This window comes from Trachymyrmex cornetzi, unplaced genomic scaffold, assembly GCF_001594075.2.
Source record: "Trachymyrmex cornetzi isolate Tcor2-1 unplaced genomic scaffold, Tcor1.1 scaffold715, whole genome shotgun sequence".
Classification (NCBI taxonomy): domain Eukaryota; kingdom Metazoa; phylum Arthropoda; class Insecta; order Hymenoptera; family Formicidae; genus Trachymyrmex; species Trachymyrmex cornetzi.
Window position 1 is genome coordinate 240,094 of NW_017300043.1, and position 14,002 is coordinate 254,095.

Consider the following 14,002-nt stretch of genomic DNA (forward strand, 5'->3'; position numbering starts at 1 on the left):
CTGCGCCCGACTCCTAGTGCCCTTACTCTTTCCAATTCTTTGATAAATATTAACATCATGGAACTGTTTCATATATAAGTATATAATATTCATTTTCATAGTATAAATTTTATTCCAGTCATTTTTAGAGACTGATACACCTGATACATCGATCCTTCAAATCTGATACTACCTGCAACTCTGCCTCTCGTATAGACTCTAAAATCTTCAGATCTCCCCGAATGGATAAACTGTTGCATCTCGTTGCAATGGAGAAATCTGTATCCTTTGTATTTCTGCGCCCTCGATCCTTAATAATTAACCCGTTCATTGTACACTCGATCCGTGGGGATGATCACCGTAACAAAATCCTCATCGTTAATGTTACGGTATTATCGTAGGACCATCACTTATATAAACCATCTCGGCACGGTTCACGTAACGATATCAGAGTATAATGGAGCCCTTGCAACAACGACGTGTACACAACGCGATAATACTCGTACTTATACGATACACTACACGCACGTGTGTCCACGCCGCACGCCTGTGCACTCACACATGCACATGTATATGTATATATACACACAGGACAACAAGTACTCGTTTGTATCGCTTGGGATTCGCATGACGATGGTAATGAGACCTTTGCCGGAGGGCTTTTCGGCGCACAATGCAATTCCGCTTGTTACTGATAACGGCCCCTACAATTGCTCGTTACCTATGGCCTCGCCCTTTTTGCATCTCCCAACTTTTTTCATGTGTCCATCTCTATGATTTTCACAATAACACCTGATCCATTTCTTGTTACGTAGAGTTGGAAGCCTTTCGTAGCATAGTGTTGTCTTCGTTAAGAAAGTATGGCAATCAAATTATATAGAGTGTAAAGGATTGTAATAGTAAAAACAGCTAAAAAATCAAAACTGAGAAAAAATAAAAATGTGAAACTTCTTTATAATCATCATCTATTTCTAATAAACGTTACATGTTATTCCCTACGGGAAAATTCTTCTCCGTAGAATATTCTTTTACTCTTTCACTTATTTTAATATTTAGTCTTATTACAAAATTTTTTGCGAACAATGACCAATTCGATTAATTGCTATTTTCATCGCAATGTGTATATGATTTATTGATTCTTCAAAATTTACGAATATACATCAGTATTCTATCTACTATAGATATCGCTTATAAAAATTGATAAGAAAAAAGAGAAGTTGAGAAATGTTTGCGGCGGATAATCTTTTAATTTTCTTGTTCTCCGATAAACTTACAGCTTGTTCGATCTTGTGTGAAATTTGTTTTATCTTTACCCTCATCCGATTATCGATGTAACGAACCAACATAGTAAACTTTCAATAGAACGTTGCAAGTGTAAACGCAATGTCATGTGCGTTTTTCAAAACACCTAATCAAACAGAGAATACATTAAGGATAAAATTAAAATTAAAATACTCTACATTGTTATGATTATTTACATATCTTTCTTTATACCTACTTCTTTCTATAACAATTATAACAATTATTGTGAAATATAATAATATAATATAATAATCTAATATAATATAATAATCTTTATTATATAATATATAATATATAATATATAATAATCTTAATTGTATAATATAATATAATAATCTTTATAACAATTATTACAAAAAAAAAGTTCTTTTTATAAAAATATCACTAGTGACAGTTTAAATTTTCAGAAGTATAAATTATATTAATATGTGCATATTAGTAGTTAAGTGTCAAAGAAACATACAGGATTCAGGGAAAAAATATACATCCCATTGTCCATATATGCATAAAGAATTAATTTTACTTGCATAATGTAGATTGATATAATGAATCTTTAATTTTTATAATAAATAATATTATGACAAATATATGTATAGCAAAAACTAATTTTTCCCCATTATTAAAGAATCTTCCATTTGAGAACCTTTGAAGTTCAACTGAATGTCAGTCCATTCCTAGCAGAGAACCCAGAAATTGATCATCTCGCGATGTGTATCACAGTCAGACTCGGACGATCGCGCAAGTCGAAATCAGTAGCGGAAGGTGAAAGAGCAGTGAGATGGAGAAGGGGGAAGAGTAGAGAGTGGGGGATGCAAGAGTTAAATTAGTTTCCGGGGCAAAAGCTGGCTGCCGGCCGGTTTTCAGGACTAACCTCGTGTATAATTCCAGAACAGCTCCATCAGGCTGGAACCCACGAAGAACCTTCCATCCAGACTATCCAACCGCCTCCGATAGCACCACACGAAGCATCCCCTAACACGTATGCACCCACCACCTTCCCGGACTTCGCGGGTGCTGCAGTTTGCGAAGTTAATTACCGTCGGATAATTGCACCCTATATGCCGTCCGTCTGATTAATGAGGCGCGGCTGAACGAGGATCAGCAGGGATACCAGAACCTTTGCTCATCTTTTACCCTTTTTCTTTTGTCATCAAGGAGGGATTCGTGAACTTCCCAAGATAATGAGTTATTAGTTTACATTCGATTACAATTATATTAATGTATTTCATAACCACTTTTGTGACTATCGCATAAATGTCAAAATTAACAAATTGGAAGTTTTTAAAACGAGTTTTTTTTACGAAAATAGTGTAATGAATTCAAAAAGAACTAATGTTTTAGAAAACTAGAGATGATTTGAGATAAAAAAATATTTAATGCATAAACTGTTCCTACTTTCAATTTAAGCTCTTGATTAAATGTAGTAAGATATATTGTTAATTGATTCTTTCATAGAAAAAATTAAATGTTTCTCTTAAGGGGATGCTGGAGTGTCCTGTTTTACCATTAATTTTTAAAGACTCTTTTCTCTTAATTGTGTTTATGGATTGAAAAGTCCTTCTCCACAATTAAAGTATCGATAACAACGCAGGCTGCCAACTACAATTTAATACAAAAAATGAAAGAAAATTAAAAATTGTAGTTTTGTCACCGGCTCCTGCAGTCAACTCGTCACAATATGTACTGCATATAAGAGTTTCAGATTTTACCCGGTTAAAATAAATAACCAGCAGCCTACAGAAAACCTCGAAGAACAATTCTATGCTTTCAGAAACGAGATAGGAGCTTTAGTATAAGAGAAAAGAGTCGCTGAAAATTTCGTTGGTATATTACGAGTGAAATTGATGTGAAGCCATGAAACCGAGCAGTATTTTAGTTGATCTCTTTCTAAGCGTTTTCGATTGGGCAAAAGTTAGTGCGCACCAGTGCGCACTCAGTTCACACCAACACTGGACGAGTTCCATGGGTTGCACTGAATAGTGCAAGTTCAAAAGAATACGCCAAGATTTTCAGTGCTAAAGCTGAAACTCATTTTTGTTCACTTTGAAGCAATGTTCAAAATGTTACAAAACCACAGTAAAAGATATTAAGAGTAGGGACAAGACCCCGTTTTCAATTCAACTGCGCAGATTTGCTTGTTCCTATGTATATCCTTAACTGTGATAAAACGTGCACTGAACTGGCACCGTCAAAATATCTCGTGCCACTTAGTGCGCACTGAGTGCGCGCTACGCGAGTGTCGTGCGATTAAATGAACACGTGACACTAGCCAAGTGCGCATTGGCACTGCCAATCGAACACGCTCTTGACACTGAGTGCAGCCAGTGCACCCCAATCGAAAACGCTATAAGAAATGGCGTTGCAATATGTTAGATAAGGACAGATGAATGCGTTCGAGCAAGACAACGATATATAATAAGTATAAGAAATGAATGAAAGATGTCACTATTGTCGAATTTGGAATTTAAAAAAGTCTGTACTATCGATCTTGATTAACTTCGACTGTCACTCCAGCATCCTCTTAAGGGGATCCTAAAGCAAAGCTCGAACTCCGACGAAATCACTAGATGTCGCGCCGCGCGCCGCACATCGACATGTCTTTTTATACTACCGCAGCAATATCTCACGCAGCCTATGATACACGCAGTCACACATAAGTGTCAATTTTCGTACAACGAATTCGTCGCGATAAAGCGTCTAAATCTAATTTTAAGAACTCGACGTTGTATGTTCGTGCAAATTATGTGTTTGGGAACTATTATTTAGTACGTTCGGGTTGCAAAGCTTTCATATCAATCAAATGTTGTCACAACTTGACAGCTGAGACGCCGTGTTACACTAAGAAATTGTAAAAAATATATCGATTTCGAAATTTTTGATCATTCTTAGCGTAGACTCCATTTCACAAACACGTATTAATGCGTATACTTTAATCCTGGAAAAGGATTTTCCAATCCGTGAAAGAGAAAAAGAGTATTCGTTATACAAAAATTATACGTGTTTAGTCGGTAATACAGACGTCTTTAGGATCCCCTTAACAGAACCTTAGTAATTCATTAAGAAACATCGACAAAATAAAATTTAATTTAATTTCAGTCTATTATATTTTTTATTATATTCCACCCAAATTCAGAAGTTCTAATTTCCTTACGAATTCGAGATCTACCGAAATGTGATTGCTTGTGGAGTTAAGAGAACTTGCATGAATTAATATCTGCGGAATCACAGTATTGCTTTCGCTTATCTCTAGAGGTTGTTCTGGAAATGATTTCTTCGAGAAATCCTCAGAAGAGTATACAGCAGGGTTGGTAAAAAACATGTTTTAAACGTGTTTTAAACAGTTTAAACCATGCTTAATTGATGTTTTTAATATGTTTTAAACATATTTTTTTATAGTGCTGTTTAAAGCATATTTAAAGCATTAAAAATATATTTAAGAAGAAATACAATATGTTTTATTCATAAAAAAAACATTAGTCTTTACCAACCCTGGTATACAGATACCCTAAGGAAATGCTTTTCGCACAGCTTGCGGTTATCTTGCAAGAGCTTGCAAAGCAACCGTCTTCCTTGGCTAAAATCTTTCATGCCTGAAGAGGAATTCAACAAGATCTCGAAAGGTTGTCTGATACGGCAGGAAAGCTTGATTACTGACTTTGCATCGCGACGTCAATTCCGTCTGATATGCTGCACATGCTTAGAAGGACACTCTATACACGGGTAGGTGATCAAAGAGCGCTGATTGTTAATTAATTAACATTGGGAGTACATCAGATTACGTAATCGGGAAGCAGACTCAGATCTTAGCGAATTGTATGTTTCGACTTAATATATTATAGATTATACATGATATAGAGTTCGTGAATACGTACAATGAGAGAAAAGATTTTGTTTTTGGAACAAATCAAGGGAAAACAAATGTGATATTTGTTTAAAAAACAATCGATTTGTTACGATTGCAAATTAATTCGTCAATGTAACAAATAATCAATAGTATCGCTAGCAAATAAGAGGCTCATATATATATATAAAAGTCGTAAACGGTTGCAGGGTCTCAAATCGTAAAAAATTGATTAATCCTAGTCAAGTATTCTCCCTATATTTGACTGTGCTGGTCGGTTTCCTACAACTTAAGACTCCACGATCATCTACGAATTCTATGTAAACGAGCTAAAGTCTATCCAAAAGATAGGTTAGATTCTATATAGTTTGTTTCTGTTACTAATAATTGGTTGGTATAGCAGACTAGCAGCAATCACAACAACATAATTTGTTGTTACATATTTACCGATCACCGATTAAAGGTACTGATGGCTTGCTAAATTAACAAAATCCTTTCTCTCGGTGTACCGGTCGCCTAATTATACTTCATCAGTATTTTCTAACCGAATATTATAGAACATAATGAAAGGTCACATCTTGTTTTGTACTAACAATACTTAAACAAATCAGATATAACTAATGTTTATTTTTTATTTTTTTAAATTTATTTTATTTATATAGCTGGTAATATGTATGATATTAGTTAATTTTATTTATTAATCTTATATTTTTAGTTACTTTCGTTCATAAATTCCATACTTTCAAAAAAGGCACGATTTAGGAGACTCACAAGTACGATTTAAGCAGCCGATTACTTAATAAATCGCACCTTTTACAGCATATTATAAAAACACGTGTAACAAATTAATTTATTTAGTTATTGGTGATAAATTAAACATATAATAATGGCTGTCCGAAACATCAAACTACAATTTCCGATATTCATTTATGTACAGATAAGTATCAAATGAAAAATATATTAAACAGTATTTTAAATAGTACGCATTCGTTGCCGAAACTCTCTTCTATTATTTAATTATATTATGTATCTACACACACGCGCGCGCGCGCGCGCGCGCACGCATGACGTAAAAAATCAGGACACACAGATTCCATAAATAAGTGTAAGTTCATTTAAATAGTATAATACAAGTACTTTTAATAAAGTTTATTTTAAGAGTTTGTGTAATGTATTATTTTGTGAAATCAATAGCATAAAACTTGCTTAAATTCATATTGTGTAATATGGTTTATCGCATTCTTGCCAAAGTGTACCCATTTAACCGAGTCAAATGTGAAACTTCGTGTGCATTTTCATCTCAGCGATTTACGAAGCTGTGCTGATAGCCGCTAGTAGAACACCGGCTTTTGTAATTCATGATCTAGAAAAGCCCCAGCAAGCTTTCGAAACGGGCGGCGACGAATACAGGCTTGCCTGTTTGTTTTCAACGCGCGACGAGTGTAACTGAACGTTTTCAACCGCAAAATGATGCTCGCGGTCACAGGTATCATGTAAACACGCACATTCAACGCAGCAAAACCGTCTTTCTCTATTTTTTTACGCCCTTCTCTGACATGCTATGCTTTTGTTCTCCTTTTATCACAAGCCCTTTTGCACTACATAGGTGCTCATTTGCACGTAGCATTGCATCATAACATTTAGTATCATCTCTTGCTACCGTTATCTCAAACATCATAATCAACAATATGATACACTTGAATATATGCAGGTACAAATACAGAAGCAAAAATTGCAGTAGATCTAAATCAAAGCGAGTATGCTATCCAGATGCAAATACAAGTTCAAGTATAGATCCAGATACTTATCAGGAACTCTCGCAAAATGTCAAATTTCAATTTTTAATGAAACTTTTATACATATAGATTACGTAAATAGGTGAATTTAAAAAAATATTAATTGCGGCCAATAAACGATTTTAAGGGGGGGAGGGGGTGAAACAATCCCTTTAAAAAGCAATTTTCAACTTTTTTGCTATATTTAAAAAATTATTCAAAATGTCAAACAATAATTTTGTATAAAAGTTTTATAATGTGAAATTACCTCTATTTATCTACGTTAATAATACTTTGTAAAAATAACTTTAAAAATATATATTTGGAAAATAATTATCTTTAAAAAATATTATTGACGTATATAAACAAAGAATTTTATAATAAAACTTTTATGTAAAATATATTTTTTTATCTTAAAAGTTTATCTTTATATCTTAACAAAGAAAGTTAAAAACTGTTTTAAATAATATAAGTGGTAATATTTTTTAAATTCATCTGTTTACTTAACCTATATATATACTAAAAACGTTCAACTTCCTCCTCTCTAATCGATTTGATATAATCATTTCTCCTATAATACTCCATAAATCTCATTTTTCGGCAATTGAGATTTTACCTACATTTTAACGCAAAAGGATTACGACGCGGATTTGGGCGCGCAGCGTATGTCCAATTTATCGTCCTGTTATCATTCATGTTCATCGATCGAGGCAATATGAATGCAATCATCGTCGCGGCAAAGACATAAAATTTACTGCATCGGCCGTAAAATTTACCGTTGACCAGAATGTTCACCGACTGCACATTCGCTGTCCGCGAAATAGTTACAAGTAACCAACGATTGAAAATTACCGAGAAATCTAATCTAATACAAGGCATCTCCGTTCTCGGTCTCCAATGATAACGCCATATCTTCTTAAGATTATTAAACGCGGTTTAAATTACTTTCCATTGCAATTTCATTATGATTAGCGCTAAAATTTTTATACTGCAGTGCGGATGCTACTAAATTGATTTAAGAAATATCAGCGCACGGAAATATCAGTAAGCGTTACTCTATGACATGGCTTAGCGAGATGGCGGCAAGAGATACGGCACGTCTCTGATTGCGTTTCTTAGCTTACAGCTACCCCTTACTGTCCATCCCGTCTGTCACCACCCCTTTCGGTACCCGCGCCGACCGTACTTGTCTCTTCCCTTCTGCCTTCTCCTCTCTTAACAGCGCAGCTATTCTCTCTCGCGGTTTTTCTTTCAGTCCAGGAGAGTCCCAGGGTCGGTTTAACTCTTCAATCTCAAAAGTTCTTTAAACTTTAGTCTTGCTTTCTATATACGACAGCGTGTATATATACTCGTATTTTCAGTTATTATTCTTAAGATGCAGAAGAATTTATTAAACACACATATTTGACTATATTTGACCAAGTACGTAATTGTAGGTACGTTACAAATTATTAATCCTTAATTACTATTTTTCAGACTTGCGTATCCCTCCTCGTTTTAACTATTTTAAGTTTTTTAAATCTTATATAATACAATATATAATTTCTTCTCATAAAATTTTTATTGTGTATTCATGAATGAAATAAAAATTAACAATCAAGACAGGATTACAGTGAAGTAAACGGACAATACGGCTGTAATAATAGAGACACTTAACTAAACTGCTCAAATAAAACAACCACTGCATGCCACATATGGGACACCGCTAACAATCCCCAAGAGGTGAAAATTTGCACGAGCGGCCCTGAACGGAGATGGCGTGCTTAGAGTAAATGGGGACGAGAAGAAGGGAGAAGCTTTACAGAATTAAGGAGCCATTCGCCTTTCATTAACTCACTACGAGCCCAAGGGGGAGAGATATTCCCTTCGTGCTAACTCATCCTCAGTTTATCACTACGTAGACGGTGGGAGGCGACTGTCTCCGATAGAAGGACTGGACTTTTATCCTGCCGCGAGGCCATTTACCACCGTCGCTGCGCTTGGCAAATAGGTAAACGAGATCTCTCCCGATTCTCCTAAACTCTTCAACCGCGATCTAGATTGCACTACTTCGTTAATCAAGACGATAAAACGCGCAATCCGTTTGCGTTTTCCATTCCTCTCTCATGTTTATCTTCCTTTGAACATCCTCGAGTTTTAGATTAAATTTGAAGTAATCGGCGGCTCTCGCCTTAATCGCTTCAATACTCCTTTAGAAAAGAGAAGTCCAATAAAGTAATTATAGTTAACGACTTCTAATTCATTTTCTCGTTTTCGCTGAAGAAACATTTGTTGATTTGGACATTAATGTTAAAATACAATTGAAGATGTCGCATTAACAAATATATAATTTCTAATAGATACGAATTATATAAAAATCGCCGGATATTCACTTAATGACAGATTTTCGAAGACATTTTGAAACAGAAATCACAAAATAAAAATATCAAGGCTTTTTCAATAAGAACTGATTAAAGAGTTTACAAATCACAAAGCTAATATTTCGTGTCCATTCAAATAGGACAAAATAGAGTGGTAAAAGTACTGTCATTAATCGCTTTAACGATATTGGAATTATTATATAAAATTACAAGCATGTATGTACGGAAAGATCGATTTTGCTGAAGTATTTAAAAATTTAGTTAGTTACAGATCTAAAAATAACTTTGTTCGACCGTCCAAATAATTATGCAAAAACCTCAAGTATATGATGAACAATGCTGCAAAAATTTTTGACAGTCTAACAATCAGTTTAAGAATCCTTATACATAGAGGAAAGTCTCCTATTATGAGATAGGCGCCTAATATGAGATAGCGGCGTTTCTGCTAAACTAATAAACGCTATCTATTGGTTCCACCATAAATTTATTGCTCTTGGATTGAAAACTATTTAGTAGAAAGTTCATTATTAGATCATGCCTGTAGTCATTGTAAAAAAGATTTTAGAATTTGGATGTCTTCAAGTTTCATTGAGATGAGCCTTTAAACTTTGTTTATTATTTAATAAATAAATATTTGGTAATAAATTCTTCATGTAGTAATAGAGTAAGATCGTACTAATAGAAAAATACGGGATATATAGAATTGCTTAATTGCAGAAGTCAGATTTGATGATCGTAAAACCGTAAGGCGTGGAAATCGTAATATGAGGAGATACTCAGGGTATTTCTAATATGAAATAACCCATGTTGCTGTCATAGTGAAAATCGTTGCTAAAGTATAAATGTTATTGTACAATAATAAAAAGGATAACCGGAATGAACGTCGAGTGCCTATTTCTGCGATGCTCGATTCCAACTACTTGAAGACGAGTTTTGGGTACAATCTATCGCGTGCTAATTTTTTGCGCACGCTGGCTGTTTGTATTTTAGAAAGTTTTTTTAGAAGTTTTTTAATTGCAATACTGATATACTTTGCGTTTTATTATCAATTTCTCGGGGCATCTCATATTAGGAGCACAATTTGACTTTGCGATTTGCTCACTTTTAACATTTCTTTAATTTTCACAAAAAATGAAATTTGAATTAAATTTTATATAACATTATCTTACAGCTTATTAAATTCCCTTCAAAATGACCTATTATTTTTTTAAATTCTGCCCACAGATTTCTAGCATTTACCCAAAATGAACTCGGTATCTCATAATAGGGGCCTTTCCTCTAATTATTTTAATGATTTAACAAAATTATTATTTTCAGATCTGTACCTAACTAAATTTTTATACATATATTTCAACAGAACTGTTCTTTTCGTGTAAAATTATGACAAATGCTATGCACATTTTTAATAAGAAAACGTTATTATACATGTACACGGAAAAACGGTTTTGCTGATGTATCTAAAAATTTAACTGTATATAGGTCTAAAAAATTTGTTTGGATCATCAAAATAATTATGTAGGACGCTTAAACTGGTTACTAGAATGTTAAAACTTTTTGCAGCATCATCATCAACGTTTAAACGTTCTGCATAATTATTTTGATGGTCCAACAAAATTATTTTCAGACCTGTATCCAGTTAAATTTTTAGATCCTTTAATAAAATCGTTCTTTCCGTGTATTTCTCGCTCCGAGTTCCTTGTAGAAGTTAAATTTAAAATGTAACAAATTGCTTTAAAATAAAAGATGCATTGTGTTAAATATTTGTGTAATAATCCTCATGTAGGTACATTGTAACAAATTGGGAAATAGCCAAGGTCTCACAGATCCAACCGCACAACCGACGAATTAATCTTTACATGGCAGACGAGCCGTTCAAACCACGCATCGACTTTTCGGTGTTAAGACTTACCGGGATCGGAAGAGGGATGCGCTCTGGTGAGTCTGCAGAGTTGTAATGGCAGATAACGAGTATCCGCCCGTGGTGGTGACTTTGGCGGCGGTGGCGTCGCGCTCAGGAAACCGCGTTGAAGTTCCCAGCCCACTTCCTGGATGATCGAAGCCTTCCTGAAGTACGGCGTCACTTCCCGCAGGTACTTCACTGCAACAAGAAAACACGTCGTCAGTATATGTCGCAAAGCAGGTCAAGTAAAAATACAAATGTTTTTGTTTTATCTTTTAATTCTATCTAAACTCTCTCGGTGACTTACATAGGTAATATACCGTTACATGTAGGGAATATTATACAGTCTATTTTAGTTATATTGCTAAATTTTTATTCTTTTTCTCGCTCTATAACCTGAACATACACCTCCAGATTATCACCATATTACAGAAAACATATACAAAAACAATTAAAGATGTATTGCAAATATTTTTTTAATAAAATAAAAAAAATTAGTTAAAAATTACAGATTTTTCTTATGTATTTAATAAAATACGAAAACTTTGGTGATAATTAGAACCTGAATTAAAAATTATTTCAATAAAAAGTACACATGTTTGCAAAAAATAATTACAACAAAATGATAAAATTTTCATTTAAATCATAAAATTGTAGTATAAATAATGACCTTATTAAACTGTTTTATCATGTATAGGGTAAGATGGGGGAATATACCAGTTGGGGGAATATACCACTCGTTGTGTTTAACAATGATACCGATTAGCAGCGCTTGAGTTAGTGACACAGAATTATTTACAATTGTGTGCTTAAAGTGTTGCATAGGGAAGACCGGGGATAAAAGTAACATTTTGACTTTGAAGGATTATAACAGTTAAAATATAATATTTACATTAAAAAAAGTATATACCTTTAGATGTAGAATTTATTTAGTTACAAAATTTTTTTTGATTCAATTTTTCAATATAAGTAGAAAAAAGTTATGTTTGTTTAAAGACTATGAGGAATTTTGTTACAAACCAGATAGCACTGGACATCCCAAGGACGTCCATTTTAAGTCAAAATCACGTCCGCACGTCCATGGACATAAAATGAACGTCCTTGAGATGTCCGTCATACGGATGTTCTATTCAAACATCCTATGGATGTCCGAATTTGGATTTTACTTTTACTAAATGTTTTTCTTTATATTTTTATTATATTCGTATTATTTAACGAACAACCAACAACCAACAAGTATTGAATAACATACTTTTTATATATCTTATATAATATCATATTAATAATATTACCCAAACGATATTAGTTAATTCCAAAAAATTGTAATTTTTATTTTTATGAAATACCCAATACTTTTAAATATTTTTAATCAAATTTAAAATTGAAGACATTTACTGCAATATTGAACTAACTCACATTTAGTGACAGCGGAGAATATAAATAAGACAGTCAGAGGATGGTAGAGCATATATTCCAATAAACACGTATTATCATATAATAGGTGATTATTAATATTGCAGCAAGGTCTTTAATTGAAAAAGATGTCCAAAATTAGTCCATAATACGTCCATAATAGGTCCAAAATTGGATGTGTTCGGACATCCTATGGTGACGTACAAAGTTGTGACCAAATGTACATCCAATGGACGTCCATAAGACGTTTGACGGACATAATTTGGACTTCCTATGGACGTCCCAATGTCCAGAAACGCATGTCGAACGGACGTGCAATGGACGTCCTTATGCTATCTGGGAACCGTCCGAATCCCTGGGACGATTGTAACAGTACAGAGGGACAATTGTACCATACTATTTATAAATAAAATAATGGTTATTTTATTGGTTTTATTAATAAAAATACGTAATAAAGAAAGGCTCAAATAATTCAAATAAAACAAAATAAATCAGAAGAGCTACGAGCAATAACAAAAAAAATTTTAATGTATACATGATACAGTTGACATTAAGTAAAATAAAAATAAAAACAAAATAAAAATATGTCTACATTAAACTAAAAATATATCTACATCAGCTAATGTTTCGACCACCTTCATTTTCAAAATTATGTAAACAAGTATATATATGAAAGTGGTTGACTACGATAGATTAACGTAAATCACTAATTATAGATGTATAATGAAAATTATTAAAATTAGACCTTCGTTGTTCAGACCTGATTTCAGTTATATGTATAGTCGACGGAAGGTAGATCCTGGATTTACGCCAAACATTCAAATATTGCTGAGTATCCAATAATGAATAGATATAGTTGTCAAAAAGTAAATTCTGGATATACACCATGGTTCGATTACAAAAAGTATTCGCCAAATATAATAAAGTCGCTGATAATGCTATTGAGTAAATCGAAGTAACAGTCCTTCTTACAAAATCCAGATTCTACAGTATAAAAGTGAATAACTGACCCCAGGCATCGATGTTACTATTGTCCCCTAATGGTATTTTATGATTTATAGTAAATTTTTTAAATAAAAACCTAGATAAAAATCAACTCAAATGTGAAAAATTTCAACACAGATAATCATATTAAGATAATACATTATACCTTTGTTATAAAGAAAAAAAAAATTTTTTAATTTTGTGCACGCAATAATAAAAGTTACTTGATGCATGAAAAAAAGTAATTTCTGCTTCTGCACTAGTGCACGTTCTGCGAAAATCAGCATGTAACGAACGATTCTATCTGCACGGAAAAAAAGATTCGGTTCGTATAATTGAATTTCGGTTACAACAACCGAAATTTTCTGTTTTCTGGAGACCAGATGAAAACTCGGTTGTAAGAACAGAAAAATTCCTATGAAAGGTTTCCGCTACTCAGGCAATTGTT

At 33.5% G+C, this 14,002-nt stretch overlaps 1 protein-coding gene across 1 annotated transcript in view; it reads right to left on the reverse strand.

Moving 5' to 3' along the window:
* The window catches only part of LOC108767663 (beta-1-syntrophin), a 106,868-nt gene that overhangs the window by 85,061 nt on the left and 7,805 nt on the right, over nt 1–14,002 (reverse strand). The window contains exon 2 of the mRNA XM_018517640.1: nt 11,167–11,355. Within this exon, the coding sequence (XP_018373142.1) occupies nt 11,167–11,355 (189 nt within the window). The remainder of the gene's footprint in view (nt 1–11,166; nt 11,356–14,002) is intronic.